This window comes from Carettochelys insculpta, chromosome 14 (genome assembly GCF_033958435.1).
Source record: "Carettochelys insculpta isolate YL-2023 chromosome 14, ASM3395843v1, whole genome shotgun sequence".
NCBI lineage: Eukaryota > Metazoa > Chordata > Testudines > Carettochelyidae > Carettochelys > Carettochelys insculpta.
In genome coordinates, this window is record NC_134150.1 from 2,667,540 (window position 1) to 2,684,891 (window position 17,352).

The window sequence follows — 17,352 nt, forward strand, 5'->3', positions numbered from 1 at the left end:
AAAAACTATGGACTGATCTCAGGTTTTTCCAATGTTCTTAAGTACGGTTCTCGGTTACTGGAGAACTGTAAAGACGTACATGGAAGGGTGTGCTAAGCACTAAGTATGCACATTATTTTTGTTGGCCTCTCCCTGCCCCTCCCCCTCCTCGTGTTGCAAATCTGTTTCTCCCCTGCCTGTTCATTCCTGCATTTGAGGAGTTTATTTTCTGGCTGAACGGTGATTGTGTTCCTCTCGACTGGTCATATCAGGATGTGCGTTCTGTGCGAGAGCACTGGTTGCTTGAATTAAATGACTGGCTGGCAGTGCTTACCTTCATTTGTAGTACATTCTGAAGTGGCAGCAAGTGGTGGTGTGAGAAAATTTACACAAGTATTGCCAGGTCTGGTACCACTTCCTTGCAAATGAATGTTGAGCCCAGGAGTTCTCACTATTGTGTTCATTTTTATAGTATCACAGTTGTGCTGTTGTGAATAGAAAAGTAAAAATCTCATTTGTTCTTGTTAGGTAATTTTATGTACTTCCAGTAGAATTGTGCAGTTGCATTTCCTATCCAGCATCAGTTTCATTCTAGATCATCATGCATGATTTGGGAAGAGTCAGTTTTTAAGCAGTGTATTTTCTTGCTTCCAGTTATTGTGAAATTGGATGCATGCTGCTCCTACGTTGAAGGAAGTTCATTCCATGGACTGAGGTTGTAGAAGCAAGACCTGGTGTAGCTGTACTGATGCAAAAATTCCTAATGTGGAACAGGCCTTCAAAATTATTTAACAGAATCTTGATTTGGTGGAAGTAACTGAGTGTTAGCTGGGACTCTGCTTCCATATGTACTCTGGGCTGGGGACATGTGAGGCAAGGACGGGAGAATGCTTCCTGTACAGTGTTATTTAGAAGTTCTGCCCTTTTATATAAGATGGATCCATACAGTCAAAGAAACCACAGTTGCCACTGTGTGTTACTAATTCTTTTAAAAAACAGGAAGTCCTGTGACACCTTATAAACTATCAGATATTTTGGAGCATAAGGTTTCGTGGACAGAGACCCACTTCATCAGATGCATGAGCAGGGGAGGGAGAGGGGTTTCAGAGGAGGGTTTAAAGAGGGAGTCTCAGTCAAGGGGAGAGCCAGAGTTGACAAGGTCTGTTCAGTCAGGGAGGATGTGGCCCATTGTCAGCAGTTCATGTGTATTAGCAACAGGATTTAAATGATCATCAGAACTGAAGATTACTTTTCTATTTCCTAAATTGTCAAGAAGAAAACTTTAGCAGATTTGTGTGTCCAAGCTATTAAATATATGTCTTTAAAATTTAGATCTTGAAAAAAGTCCTAAAACATGGAGCAAAAACCACTGTGTGGTACTGATGGGAACTTTCTTCCAATGAGGTGCGTGTCCAATTTAAAAAAAAAATAGAAATAATGTTAAGTTTTTTTAATCTTTGTGGTGTTACTGTCTTACTAAATTCTGTTTACTACTATGGGCTTTGATGTTGGATATCTTGCAGGATCAGGTTCTAAAACTATTAATCGTTTGATGATTACCGAATCAATTTAGATATAGTACATGCGTACAGACCTTTTCATCCCATATGTTATAATTTACTAGACAATTAATTTTATGTAGATGTGGGGGAATGATTGAATCAACTGCAACCTAACATACGTAGAATTTTTATTTTGAAGCCTGTTCAGGTAGTGGCATTAATTTAGTCCAGTAACACTTCTTTTGACAGTTTTTTTGGACACACAGTGGATCCTCTGAACAGAAATCGTAGTTATGAGATTAAGTGGATATGACAGCGAGTAAGAATAGTGAACAGATGCAAAACGGTCATGATAAAAAGGGACTGTGAGCCCAACACATGCCAGGGAGAAACTCTCTCAAATGAGAATTAGCCAGAGATTAAAAGGTGCTGAGAGTTTGTTCAGTTAGCTTTGCCCTAAACCATTACCCCTTTCTAAAACAAACTTTTCTTTTTTGTTTGTGCTCACATGCATTCATACAACTTGGTCCTGATGCAGTTAGGGTTACTACACATATAAAACATCTGCACATATGCCTGTGCTAGAAACATTGCAGCTGCTGCTGCAGTACCAGACACTTATGACTGGGGCCCTCCCAAATTCACAGCTATGCAAACTGTCACAGACGGTGAAATCTGCCCTTGTGTGTTTTTTACCATACACTATTCAGATTTCTCAGAGGAGACCAGTCTTTTTGAAGCTGGGAGGTCCTGACCGAAAAAGGAGTTGCAAAGGGCTCACAAGGTTATTTTAGGAGGGTCATGGATCTGCACCCCTTACTTTGGCTCTGTCTTCAATGCTGGGCAACTGGAGAGCATTATTATAATACTGGCTTTGTGCCCAGCTCTGAAGGCAGCACCCAAACAGAAACAATACAGTCCAGTAGGGTCTCAACATTCGCGCGGGTTCGGTGTTGTGAACCCTCAGGAATGTTGAATTTCACGAATATGGGGAAGCAGCAGCTGCCAGTGCTCCCTGCCTGGAGCCCTGTGAGGTTGCAGCCACCGGTGCTCCCCACCCTGGAGCCCCAAGCTCACGAATAATTGAATTAACGAACCTGAAGTTCGTGAATGTGGGGACCTTACTGTGGTAAGGATAGTAATACCATAAACCTGTTTCCCTTTCTCCTGCGCTGCTGCTTTCAGAGCTGGATGTCTGTAAAGTGGGTGGCTGCTCAGAGTCCAGCTCTTCAAGCAGTAGCACAGAGGTAAGGGTGGCAGTACAGCACCATGCCATGCCACCCTTACTTCAGTGCTGCTGTTGGCAGTAGCTCTGCTTTGAGAGCTGGATTCCTGGCCAGCAGCCACTGCTCTCCAGCTGCCCAGCAGTGGTGCTGCCAGTAGCTGTGTAGAAGTAAGAGTAGCAATACTTCAACCTCTATACAAAAAATCTTGTCACCCCCGCCCCCCCCCCCCCCCATACAACTCCTTTTTGCATCGGGACGCCTACAGTTGCATGACCATCAAATTTCAGGTTTAAATATCCGAAATCATTGTGTACCTCTTTTTAAAATCCTATGACCATGAAATTGACCAAATTCCTTATGTGAGTAGGGGCAGAAAACATGCTAAATTCAGCTTTCTTTAAAAAAAATAATAAAATGTAACACCTCCTCCCCTAAACATCACACCATTTCTACTCAGGATTTATCTGCTTACCACGTTTTGTATAGATGATGCTTTTGAAGAGAGATCTATGCTGAAAGATGGGACTGTCTAGGAAAATGTTCCGTCAGGGTGCAGGTTGAAAGACTTACATATGAGAGAGAGAGGCCATTTATTAGACAGTTCAAAGGACATACTTGTGAAACTCCCATGCAGAGTGTCCAGCTACTTACAATGAAACAAGAATGTATACTCTATTCTAAGCCTATTTTAGGCCGAATCACGTGAAGTTACTGCTAGGTACATGCCTCCATTGGGGGTGGGGAGGATGCGCACACACGCACGCATGCGCAAGAGGACTAATACTCCTGTTCTTATTTATAATTGTGGCCAGACTTTTAATTTTTCAGTTGAAACATTTTTTTGTTAGTTTACGTTAATCCGAGTACCTGAAGTCCACTTAAAGTGGAGGGTAACTTAAAAATTGGTCTCTGAGGCTTACAACTCTGAAGTTGAGGCTGCTTTATCCCAATAATAGCAAGGTTATAAGTTCTGCAACCTCTAATTTTGTTGCTCTGTTAATATACATTTAGTAGTTTGTGAACCTGATCTTACTCATACAGTATTATTTTTAGAGCCTGTAGCAGGGCAGTGTTTTCTAGTTTGCACTAATGCGATGCTGAACGGAAAGTTCCTTCTTTTTGATGGATCTGGGATTCTGTAGCACTAAGTAGTATATAACCTGATGCATAGTTAAAATTCTCCTGAATTTGTTGTTGCTGGGCAGTCCATATTTGATGTCTAATTTTATACTATGTTAAGTGCTAAGGAGCAATGAGTTGTATTTTTCAGTAGTCACCATGTTATTTTTGTCTAGCAAAAAGAATGGGGAATAGTTAATATTCTACTGACTAGAAGGTTGCAGAGTTGTTCAAGGGTTTGGTTTTGTTTGTTTTTTTCCCCCTTGAGCAGCATAGGACCTTTTGGACTATTTTCATGCTGTTCACCACATGAGAGATTCTGAGAGCGCTTCTTCCCCACCTGTTTAAATTATTTTACCAGACCTATTAATCTCTTCCATTCTGGAGTATTTGTTTTGACTTCCAGTACTATGTGAAAAGCAACCAGACTCTGAAAAGAGTGAAGTACAGAAGAGTCAGGATTACAAGTATGCAGAGAAAGGAGAGCAAAAGAAACCTGACAGTCAGGAACTATTTAGAAGAGGAAAGGGATCCAACCCAGAGAAGGCCTGTTCCTATTACATAGTATAATTAGAATATGTCACAGGATTTACAGCACGTGATTCTTTCAAGCCTAATGTATTCTGGCACATGGACCACTAACTAGTGCAAAGAGCCTAACTTTGGCTCTGTCGAAGTCCAGTTCTGATGACTTACTGCACCCAAGTTTCTGAAGTTGTTCCTTGGAGGCTGCTGTTTGAAGGCCATATATTTTACTGTTAAAAAGTTCCTTTTTGAGCAGGAATTTCCCCTTTTGTCTAGGGCAGGAAAGCCTAGTGCAGATATTGATGTTTGTCTTATTTCACTCCTATTTCCCTCACAATCTACCTGTGGGAGTCTGAATGCCTGCAATCACAAGGTCTTAACTTCTCACAAAGTAGTCTGAGGAAGAAAGTGTTCCCTTTGGGTTTTTTGTTTTGTTTTTATTTTTAATATTAGTTATTAACTAGGTACTGCATTGTTTCAGAGAAGGGAAACTTCTGTCTAGTTCAGCTAGGAAAAAAGGTCTGGGTGCAATTAGGGGAAACATGCTTAATTTTTTAGTTTGAGCTTGTGTTGATGGTAACAAATTTTTCATGATGTTGCTCACCAAAACAGAGTAGATATTTCACATATGGTTAATTTTACATGATGCACCCTGTCAAATGTGAAAATCTAATGGAAAAATGGAATATTTTATAGCTTCTTCAAGCTTGTGTTGTTGAAACATTTGTCACAAAGTGCTTTAAGTCTGTATTAAAGACCTGTTCTAATTGCAGCAGAGAGGGAGCCATGTTAGTCTATATACTATCAAAACAAAAAAGCAGTCCAGTAGCACTTTAAAGACTAAAAAAAAATGTATTAGGTGGCGAGGTTTTGTAGACCCCTGTCGCATGAAAGCTCACCACCTAATGAATTATTTTGTTAGTCTTTAAAGTGCTACTGGACTGCTTTTTTGTTCTGACTGTTCTAATTGTGGTATTTCAGCAACTGTACTAATTGCTATTGGCATTTCTTTCTCCTGCATCTTTCTGTTCTCTGGGCCTACTTAGCTATATAGAAATAGAAATTTTGAGGTATACTAGAATCCTGCCTTTATTCGGTCACAGTGGAGCCTTCCTTGCTAACAGTGAACAAGAGTCGTGAAACTAGTCACGATTTTTCATAAGGGCTTCAAAATTGCCAGATATTCAGGAGCAGGAGTTCTTAGCCTTTTCCTTTCTGAGGCTGTCCCAACATGCTGTAAAAATTCCACATCCCCTGTGCCACCACAACTGCTTTTCAGTAGATTAAAAGCCAGGGCCGGTGTTAAGGGGTAGCAAGCAAAGAAATTGCCCAGAGCCACTTCGGACTCTGGAAAACTAAGTTCAGGCTCTGATTTCAGCCACAGCAGCAGGGCTCAGGATTCAGATTTCTGCCCTGGGCCCTGGTGAATCTAACACAGGCTCTGCTCTCTGGTTTATTTTGGTAACCACCTTGAAACCCACTTGTATGTTACCTGTCATAGGGCCCTAAACCTATGGTTGAGAACTGTTCTGAAGGTTTGCTCACATAGCGCTTGATCATAAAACGCTGAAGTCAGTAGGAGTATTGCCATTGATTTTGAATGGCTGTAGAACGATTCCCATTTGTGTAGGAGAACTGCAGGATTCCCATCCTTTGAAGCTCTGGCATAGTTCCAATGTATTCTTAATATCCAGATGCAAACATTAGGGTGAAATAAAGGCAGTAAATAAATACCTCACAGATCAGTGAGAGCCAGGAAGCCTCTGTTAAAATGTGCAACTAATGATGTAACACAGTGGCTACATCTACACGAGCCCCAAACTTTGAAATGGCCATACAAATGGCCATTTCGAAGTTTACTAATGAAGCGCTGAAATGCATATCCAGCGCTTGATTAGCATGCAGGCAGCTGCGGCACTTCGAAATTGACGCTCCTCGCCGCCATGTGTCTCGTCCCCACGGGGCTCCTTTTCGAAAGGACCGCCGCCTACTTCGAAGTCCCCTTATTCCCATCAGCTCATGGGAATAAGGGAACTTCGAAGTAGGCGGGGTCCTTTCGAAAAGGAGCCCTGTGGGGATGAGACACGAGGCGCATCAATTTCGAAGTGCCGTGGCCACCCGCATGCTAATGAAGCGCTGAATATGCATTTCAGCGCTTCATTAGTAAACTTCGAAATGGCCATTTCGAAGTTTGGGGCTTGTGTAGACACGGCCATTATGAAGTTAGAAAATGTAACATGGAAATACCTTAGCTATGTCCCTTACTCTTATTCCATGAACCTTCCTAGTGCTGTAGACATCTGTCTGGAAGCATCCTGGCTGTTTGCCCCATGTTTTAAATTACTATACAGGAATACACTACATTTTGATTGTGCTCTGTGTGGTATGGGTAGGACTATAATCTCAGATTTAAACACTTTGGGCCCAGTTTACCCATTCTACAAAGACTGTATTTAGAGGTTAAGGTGAATACCTGGGTGCATTTAGGTGGAGGGACATAGAACCTACACAGGAAGGTAATACAGTTCAAAGACTGGAAGGAACTGGTTTGTGCGTTGCGACTTCTAATGAAATGGTAGGTGTAGAGGGTGGGTGTAAACTGCTTGTAGTTAAATAGAAGTAAGTGAGCTTTTTCAGGGAAGGTCTTTGAGACAGAATGCAGGGTACAAAGTGACATGTTTAGCTCGGCAGAGGAGAGTGAACTGGAGAAGAAGTTGTTTGTGTGGAGTAGGTGGGTGAGTATGCAGATACAAGAAGTCCTATGGCACTTTATGACTACAAGATTAATCCATAAAGTGCTTCAGGATTTCTCATTGTTCTTTTGCGGATACGGACTACCATATGCATATGTTGACACACACAAATGATTGGCAATGAAGATGTGTATGTTGGCGATAATAAATAAAATGGTTAGTCTTTAAGGTGCTACAGGACTGCTTGGGTTTTTTTTTGTTTGTTTTGTTTTGTGAAGCTTCAGACTAATGTGGCTACCCTTCTGAGACTGATGTTAAGGCGTTTGGTTAGTTGTCCCTATGTTACAGTGCTAGGTCTCTTGGGGGAGCTTAATGTAGCAATAGTAAATGTGAAGGAAAGTAAAAAGATGGTAGTGTTTAAGTTAATCTAACTTTTGGTTATTAGGTTATCATTTTTTGGTTATTGATTTCATATTAACTTGGAATTTCCAGGTTTACATACTTGTTTTTGAAAAAAGCATACTGCCTCTAACAATGGCTAATGCCAGGTATCTCAGGTAATGGAACAAGAAACTCTATACACCTTGTCTAGATTTTAGCATGAAAAGATGTTCTTTAAAAAAAATGTTGTTTATACTAGTTAACATGGCTTTTAAACAATTAAACACGTGATGGTTGGACCTACTGTAAATGGCGAGTAGCAAGGGGACAGCCCCTAGGTGTGACTAAGACCAACTAACAGTACTTATGGGAGCTAACATATTTTAAGAAACGAATGGCCCTTTTCCTGCTCTAGATATGAGGATAGCTGTGGAGTAATGGAAATTCTCCTTCCTATCCTGGCTTGTGTCTTAGTGTTACAGATGTATGTCCCTTTTGTTGTTACCCAATCTTATGGTGTGCCATGGAAGGAAACAGCACCAGAATTGCTTCTGGTGTTTATGAAACAGCTGCACACCATCTGAACCATTGCTTTTTGGGCTTGGTAGACAAGTGCTGAGTGGCGGGATTGCATTATTATACAGGTCTGGGATGACAGTGCAGCTGCAGAACGTGTGTGTGTGTGTGTGTGTGTGTGTGTGTGTGTGTGTGTGTGTGTGTGTGTGTGTGTGTGTGTGTGTGTGTGTGTGGAGTTCACCCTTGCACTGGGGCACAAGAACACCAGAATGAGAGCTTCTCTTTTGGAGGAGCACATGGTAATCACTGGAGCCAACAACTCCAGACATTGCTGGTTGGTCATATCAGTTTAAAGTTGCAAAGTCTACTGCTGGGGCTGCAGTAAAACAACTGCGTGGCCATTAACCACATCCTGCTACAAAGGACTTTGTTTCTTGGGTGTCTGCATGAAATATTGGATGGCTTTGCTGTAAATGGCTTTCCTTACTGCAATGGGGTGATAGATGGTGCACACATTCCAATTTTGGCCCCAGACCATCTTGCAACAGCACGTTGTCAGAGAAAGGGGTACATCTCCGTTGTTGGAGGCATTTGTGGATCACAGTGGGTGTTTCACTGACAATACTATGTGGTGCAGGGAGATGCATGACGCGCACGTCTTCAGGAACATCGGCCTGCACAGAAAGCTCCAAGCAGGGACATTTTTCCAGACTGGAAGAGAAGTGTGGAGGGGATGTTGAAATGCTCTTGGAGATGCAGGGTATCCCTTTGTCCTGGAATTCATAAAGCCTTATACCTAAATTCTTTCTAAGTTGAGCAGCGGCCTATTGGGGCTATGCAAACACGCAGAGTTGCTTCAGGTAGAGGCTTGTCTCCCTTAGCTCCGGCTTCAGAGCTGTGGCAGCAGGGGGAGGAGCCCAAGAGCTGCTGCAAGGAGAAAAAGCTCGGGGAGTCCTCTCTCCCTGCTGGCAGCCTTGGGATAGCCTGCACTCCAAACACCTCATCCCTGGCTCCAGCCCCGAGCCCCACACCCACTCCAAATACCATCCCCACCACATGGATTTTGATATATGCAGCAATATGGAGGTGATGAGTCACACATTGCTTCCAGATTGGTGCACGTAAAATTAACTCTCCACATGCATGGGAAAATTAGAAGGAATGTTGCCTTTATGCTCCTCCCCACACTTGGAAGCTTTTCACCCTTAGCCTCATAAATATTATGGAGTGCACAACGGAATGCTATGACCCTGGGAATATTTTTCTTATTTAGGTCTAACCTGCAAGCATGTTGTTAATTTGCCAAAGGCACATTTTACGATAATTCTGCACCTGCTGTTCCTACTGTTGATGCATTCCTTCCTGCTATCTTGGCTCCTTTGTAAAGCTCTGTACTCTGTTCACTCCACCCTTCGGTGGTTTCAAAAATGACAGCTGAATGTACTCATAACTATGAGAGCCTATATGCCCTGTACTCCCCTTCCACCAAGTCTTTTGCATGTGTTAATTGGATATTTAATAAAAGCAAATTCTCTCTGAAACATAACAGCTCTATTTGTCTCATATGCATGATGGTTGCTGCTGGTAGTACTGTATGGCCGCATCTACACTAGCAAGTATTTTTGAAAAATCAGAGTCTCTTTTTCAAAAGATCCCGCAGAGCATCTATACACACAGTGTGTTATTTTGATACCAAAGCAGAAGAATACAGCACTTTTTCTGGCGGCCCTCTTCCTCTCGCAGATGAGAGAGAGCACCATTTTTTTGAAAGGGCAGTTGTCATGGTGCCAACTTTTTTTAACCTCTGACCCATTCTTTTGAAAGAGCGGGGGCTGTGTGGACCGTCTCTGTCACAAGAGTGGATAGATATATATTTTAAATCCATTTTTTAGTTTGTGGACATGATCTTCAGAAAAGTTTTTTCTGAAGAGATCTTCCAGAAGAACTTCTTTCAGAGGATCGCTGTAGTGCAGAGACAACCTTAGTGTTTTGCCTGGAGCCTGATTAGGGACTTCAGCATCTCTGTTTTGCTCTTTCATCACTTGGTTCATTCACGTCTGGCCTTTTACAATGCTTTCCTGACTCTCCTTTCTGTCCTGCCTTTCTATTTTAAAATTCTCCTTCAGGGTCTCTCTAGTCCCTGCATTTTTCTTTTTGAGCCTCTGAGATTGGAACACCTCTCAGAACAAGTCCTCCTTGCTCTATGTTGGTTGCTACCTTGTCTGAGAGTGTCCCCACAGGTGTGTAGTGGGTTCCCCTTAAGATCACTCTTGCAAAAGTACAAGAAGCAGTACACAGAAACATGATTTAGTTCACATATAGCATTTAATCACTATAGCAAAATACAGTTTTCAATACATGAATCACTTTCTCTGTCCCTTGGCAAGCACATATACACATACCCTGTACGTGGTGAGTTTGGCTCCTGGGAGGTTGAGTATTCAAGATGGCATAAAGGGTCTAGGTGGTGGGTGGTTTTTTGTTTTTTTTGTTTTTTTTTCCGCCTCCCAAGGGAATTACTGCAAGCAGTGAGGGACAATATTGTAAATTCTGCTGCCATTCAGTGGTCATTGAAGCTCATAACTCACTTCTAAGAGTTAGCAAGGATGCATCTTCTGAACAAGTGGCTTTAAACCCTGTCCCTGTGCTGCTTGCTTTGATCCCTATACAAGTGTTAAACTCTGTTGTCCAGCGACCATGTACACTGGTATATGCTCCTTCCTTTTTAATGTCCTGTGAATTTTTCAAATTCTGTTTCCTGTTTTGCTTGACATCTAGGGCTCCATCTATACTACCAGATACATTCAGTTTTATAATGCTGGGTTATATAAATCTGATTGCGTATTCTCACGTCAACACAAAGTCGAGTTAGTGCTGCCACATCAAATGGTCAAGCACTGACTGTTGCAGCAGTGCATTGTGGGAACTTATCCCTCAGCCCGCATTCTGTGCCCTCCCCCCGGGTCCTGTGGCACCCCCACCGTCGGCAGTGCTCACCCTGGTGCCCTGGTCCCTGCAGCCTGGGGGCTCTGGGAAACTGACTAGTGCTGCTGTGCCTGGCTGGCAGGAGCCAGGTGCAGCATCTCTAGTTGGTTTCCTGGCTCCCCACCACTCCTGGGAGCCAGGAAACTGACCAGTGGTGGGGAGCTAGGAGCCAAGTGCAGCAGCACCAGTCAGCCTCTAGAGGCTAATGAATTTGATTCAAAGACCTGGTGCTCCCACACCAGCCTTCATTCAAGCTTTTAAATTTGAACTTGACATGACACCCAGCCAGTTTCAACTGTGTTATGATATCTCTATTAGTGCTCCCTAATTGTATTTACAGTGAAGACAGTCACTTGGCACAGTCGAGCTAACTGGCCTCAGCTTCAGATTTATCTGGTAGTGTAGACATAGCCTAGAAGTCACCTGGTGCCTTCCCAGTTGACTGTGCAGGCTCCACACTGCAAACATGCTCCTGCCTGGAGTGGACAGGTGGTGTTGGATCTCCTGTGTCTGTGTGGTAAGAGTCTGTGCAGGGACAGTGCCAATCCAGCTGTAGAAACATTGATACTTATCTTTATTAGTACACAACATAGGCTGGCTGGGGCTTACATTCAGAGAAACTAGCAATAGGTGCATTTCTGGTGTTGTGTTATTACACACACTGCATGCATCGCAAGGTTCATAGGGTGAAAAAACACAATGTTGGTCTGAGTGCACTAGAACACATTACTGTGGCTCACTATTAAAATGTTCTTTCAACTCTCTCTGAGTTATACAGCTCCCTGATGAGCTTTTGTTATAGTCCTGGTATACAGCTGCTGAAAATCAGCAGATAGCTGTTCCACTTCTGCTTTCAGCCTCAGCAGTCACTTTTCCCTCTTTTCTTCACACATATTGGGAAGCACATGGCGGGCATATAACACCTATTTGGATCTCTTTCCACTGAGGTCTGATCTTGAGTAAGCCATTCCAGCAGCCTTTCAAATGACCAAAAGGCACTTTCAGGGGTCCTCCTGCACCTGCTCAGCCTGTCAATGAAGTTCTCTGCTGCTGTCAAGATGGCAGGTGTATAGTGCCAAGAGCATTAGGCTGGGTCTCCCAGGATCACTGCTGGCATTTCAGCATCCCCCCTAGTGTCCCCTTGGTCCCTGTGTGGAGCTTTCTGAACTGGCATTTGTTTTTAAAGATGCATGCATCATATACCTTTCCATGACCATCCTGCATTGATGTTGGTAAAACTCTCCCAGTGATTCACCTGTGCTTGCAATAACATAGAACAGTGTCCCTTTCTGTTGATGCACTCTGGCAAGGTTGTCTGGTATCAAAATAGGAATATACATGCCATCTGTTGCCCCACCACAGTTTGGGAATTGTATTGCTACAGAACCATCCACTATGTCCTGCATATTGCCCAGTGTCACAGTCCTTTGCTGGCAGCTCTACAAATACTGCAGATGAAGCGCAGTGTGCTCACAATGGCCCACTGGATGGAACAGAGCTATGCCATATCCATACTGCTTATAGAGATGGCGGCTGTGCAGGTGAGCCACAGTTTTGAAAAGAGGCTCTCAACTTTATGGCATGAAGAAACCTGCACCATGGGATGCTGAAACCTTGTTTCAGGTCCCTCTGCACACCTTGTTTTCCCCTATGAAGCACTACCAACCTTGTGCTTAGACGGTGGCGAGCTCAGTGGGATAGCAGTGCTCTGTCAGGGGAAGTGGTATTGGTGCAAATGTGTAGCATTAACACGAGGAGTGCAGCGTGGGCAAGCAAAGCCAAGTAATTGTTGCAGCTGTATGTCGTGTTACCTTAAATGACTTTATTTTTTAGTGTACGCTTTCACTTGGTCAGTTGCTCGGCCTTCCCTTTTCCTGGGAAGGACTGGCGAATACCAATGTCTACTTGTGCTGTTTGTCATAAGGAAAGAGGAGTTGAAGTACATGCCCCTTGGGTTCCTTCTTGAATAGTAAGTGCCAATGGAATAGTGGCTTCAGTGGATGCAGTGTTGCATTATTCAGAAGTCAGCAAGGTCACCATTGTAGCTTACCAGGAGTTTGTGGACTATTCCTTCTTTATACATCGACTTACAGGACTTTTGTGCAGACTTGTGTTCTACTGCAATGTCTTAGAGTAAAGGCAGCTTCTGAATCTGTGTAGTTTAGCACTAAGGCCCATATTCAGTTTCTGTTTTCCCTATTCCTTTGTCTTCGTTATCATGCTGCATTGCTTGATTTACCCAGCTCCATTCTATCTTTGCACTTAGTGATGCCTCCTTGGGTGGAACATAGGCGATTAAGAGGGACAAACACCTGGGCTAATTGTGTTTGATTAGAGCAGCAGTTCTCAACCAGGAGCCCCAGGTCTCCTGTGGGGGGTCACAAGCAGGTTTTAGAGGGTCCACCAAATAAAGCAGATGGCAGGGTGGGCTTTTAGACTTGGTCAGGCCCAGGGCAGAAAGCCTAAGCCCTGCCACTGAGATTGAAGCTCAACTCCCTCTGCCCATGACCAAGCTGAAGTCCAAGCAACTTAGCTTTGTTGGACCCCCTGTGTATGGGACTCCCAGGTGGTCCCACTATGGGATAAAAACAAAGGTCTGTTCTGAGCCCCTGCAGACTGCCAGTTAGTATTAGGTACTCAGGTCTTCCTCAGCTGTTTGTCCATGTACCGTGTACAGTGACTAGCTCTAATGTTAGGAAAGAGGGAGGCATGCTGTATGTGAAGCAAAATATCAGTCTTTCTGGTATTTAGTGCCCCCTGGAGATGGCAACTTCTTGTTGCAAGAAACATTCTGAAAGTCGTAAGTTGCACGCCAGCAGGTGAACCCCAGTTTCAGCAGACCGTGTTGTTGGTGTATTATCAGGTCAACACAGAGCTTCGAGAGAATAATCAGAATTGAGAAGGGAGAAATGTTAGAAGACACAATGAAGTAGATGTGAATAGAGACAGATAGCAGTGTGTGCAATATGCCTGCATACCTCTTCCCCCCCCCCCCCCAGAATTAATATCTGAAGTTAATCTACATCATACTTAACCAAGGGTTTAAGTGGCCTGATGTTCAGAGTTGCTGAACAATTCCCACTAAAATCAAATAGAAGTTTTGTGCTCAGTACCACTGGAAAGCAAGCAGCAAACGTTTGTGCTTTATTTACCCAATATAAATGCATCTAATGTACTTTGTGTTTACCTAACGCCTTTTATCTTTAGTAACCCAAAGCACCAAACAAAGCTTGCCTGCATTGTAAACCCCAAATTAGCCAGCTTAACTAAGCGTAAAGTTTTAAAACCCTTTGGTCTAATGTTGGGTGGCTCATCTCAGATCAGTCATCTGATTTTGATTTTAGTTGTAGCTTAAAATTAATACACATTAATTTAAAGTTTGATTCTCTGCTGTCCCATCTGTAAATAGGATCCATGTGTGTTCTCTTTACACTGAGGGACTATTTTGGTGGGGAATAGAGGTGGAGTTGTCATTTTACCTAATTCTGGAATTTTTCTGTTTTCTAAATGAGAACCTCAGCTCGTTCATTGGCAGGGGATGAAAATAGTCACTGTCATCATGGTTTTTCTCCGTTGGCTTTGACACAGATGTGTCTAGTTTCCAATAATTGCAACTTCTTTAACATCTGACTATTTTTACTGAAAACTATGTTGTTATACGGGTCATTGTCAAAATCTGTCAGTGCTTCAAGCTTTGTTTTCTAGTGATCTGTTTTTAAAGACCGGGTGACAAACAATACTAGGCAAATTTCAGAATGGAATTGGGTTTACATATACTAGCTTTTTAATTTAAAAAAGAAATTCTGAAATGTTCTTATTTCCAGCAAAACTTAGCTCCAAACCTTTTGAAAGCATGAAAATATCTGTTTAGTTACAAGGGGAATCGGTCAGCCTTCCGTTATGATTGTGCTAGCAACCTTACGCACAGAAAAAGCAAACACCTTACTACACACTTCTCTACTATAAACCACTAGTTTCCCAGTCTGGCTGCTCCAAGAATGCAAGCCACTTGAGCCAAGGGAAGGTGTTAGCTATAGAAGGATCTTTTATATTTTTGCTAAGCTGCGGCTGGCCAGTAGAGGGCAACATGCCAAAATACATGTAGCCTCTGATCCTGCTTCCACTGAAATTGGCATCTCAAACATCTTGGCATCTTAATGCTAACAGGAGCAGGGTTGGGCCTCAAAGTGTCTGCAGCAAATGTTACTGAATCATCTGTTTCCTTTAAATGTTACTGCATATGAATTATTCCTGAGGTTGTACAACATGGAAAATAGTAATTTTTGTGAGCAAGAGGGAGACAAAGGAATGAGACTTCATCAGAATTTTCGTTTGGGGTAGTTCTCACACAGGTTACACTTTCTTCAGATTTTGCAGAAACACCTTCCTCTTGTCTTAGGGCTAAATCTTGCAGTCTTAGGGCCAAATGAAATTTCCAAGCCAATGTGTACTTGGAGTTTCAAAAGGAAAGCTGGTTGCAACTATATCGTCTTTATTTGCATACGTTTTAAAAATAAATGGTTCAGGATTGCCTCTTTTGATTTTGCTGGCAACTGTGTAAAGTAAAACTATGAGATGCGTAAGCAGTTCTTTATTAAGCAGTGTACATCCGACCTTTTGGGATTTGTAGGTTTTTAAATTTTGAAGAAGGAAACGTGCATATCTTTTAATATCGTTCTCCCATCCCTTCCTTCCCTGAAAGTGGCACAGTAGTTGTCTCACTTCAGACTGTGTTCTATTACAACTTGGGCATTAAAGCTATGTTGCCATCAGTAGGCCAGTAGAATGTGAATCCAAAGTTCTGCTTTGTTTCCATGTTAGAATGTCAGTGAATGTAACACATCCCTTTTGTTTGACCATTCATCTTCAGCCTCAACTTCCATCCCATCGATTTGTACTGCTCGTTGTCAAAACAGTCATCTAAGTGACCCTGTAAAATACCTTTCTTGTTTCCACAGCAGGGAGGCAAAATGGAAAGCGAGGCAATCGAAGCTATTGGGGAGGAGTCTGAAACTTTCATTAAGGGGAAGGAAAGAAAGACCTATCAGAGACGCCGTGAAGGTGGTCAGGAGGAGGATGCTTGCCATATACCACCGAACCAAGCGGATGGGGGTGAAGTAGTGCAGGATGTCAGCGGTGGGGTGCAAATGGTGATGATGGAGCAGTTGGATCCGACGCTACTTCAGATGAAGACGGAAGTAATGGAAGGCGCAGTGCCTCAGGAAGCAGAGGCGACAGTAGATGACACACAGATAATAACGCTTCAGGTTGTTAATATGGAAGAACAGCCTATAAACCTTGGTGAGCTTCAGCTTGTCCAAGTACCTGTTCCAGTGACTGTACCTGTTGCCACTACATCTGTGGAAGAGCTTCAGGGAGCCTATGAAAATGAGGTTTCCAAAGGAGGCCTGCAGGAGGGCGAGCCCATGATCTGTCACACGCTCCCTTTACCGGAAGGGTTCCAAGTAGTGAAAGTAGGTGCAAATGGTGAGGTGGAGACGCTAGAACAAGGTGAACTTCAGCCACAGGAAGATCCCAATTGGCAGAAAGATCCAGACTATCAGCCACCAGCCAAAAAAACAAAGAAGACCAAAAAGAGCAAGCTCCGATACACGGAGGAAGGCAAAGATGTGGACGTGTCTGTGTACGACTTCGAAGAGGAGCAGCAGGAAGGTTTGCTGTCAGAGGTTAATGCGGAGAAGGTGGTAGGCAACATGAAGCCTCCTAAACCAACAAAAATCAAAAAGAAAGGTACATTCATAATTAAGTACTGGTTCAACCTCTTAAATCTGGTATTCTCTTACCTGGCATCATCCGTGGTCCGGCATGACCACGGCTGTTGCAGGACTCGAGAGTCCCAGGGCTCGGGGAGGACCTGCATCAGCAGGGCAATGGCTGGGGCCATAGTCGCGGCTGGCCAGCTGGCCTGGGCCAGAGCTGTCATCCCCACTGGCCCTGCTGCAGCTTGGGGTGTGAAAGGGGGGTGGGGTTAAAGCCCATGCCTCAAGCCCTGCAAGGGGAGAAAGGGGGAAGCTGAGAAGCAGAAACCAGCAGGCTTCAGTGGCTGGAGAGCCAGTGGTAAGTGACGGGGGCCCGGAGGCTGGGGAGCTGGCCAGGGAACAGCAGGACTGGGAAGACAGGGAGCTGGTGGGAAGCTGGCCAGAAAACCACCAGCCGGGAGTCAGCCAGGGAGCTGTGGGGGGAGGGGAGCCAGCTGGGGAGCTGTGGGGCCGGGGAGCCAGCAGGAAGTCTGGAAGGAATTGGGGCTGGTGCCAGGACAAGAGCCCTGAGGGGATTGACCTCCCTTGGTCCGGTAGACTCCCTTGTCTGGGGCTGCTCACGTCCCCAGGGTGCTGGACCAGAGACGTGCAAACCTGTAGCACTGTTTAAAATGTATTTGTCACGATGGGAACTTACAAAAGGGCA

The 17,352-nt window shown here is 43.7% G+C and overlaps 1 protein-coding gene across 3 annotated transcripts in view; it reads left to right on the forward strand.

Annotated features, from left to right (window-relative positions):
• Positions 1–17,352, forward strand: part of CTCF (CCCTC-binding factor) — a 43,940-nt gene that overhangs the window by 11,716 nt on the left and 14,872 nt on the right. Inside the window, exons 1-2 of one of the 3 annotated variants that reach the window (XM_075009148.1) lie at positions 1,223–1,383; positions 15,885–16,677. In XM_075009148.1, coding sequence (XP_074865249.1) covers positions 15,897–16,677 — 781 coding nt within the window. In that variant the 5' untranslated portion in view covers positions 1,223–1,383; positions 15,885–15,896. Of the gene's footprint in view, positions 1–1,222; positions 1,384–15,884; positions 16,678–17,352 lie in introns of those variants that run through there. The other 2 variants (XM_075009147.1, XM_075009149.1) reach the window with 2 other exon arrangements.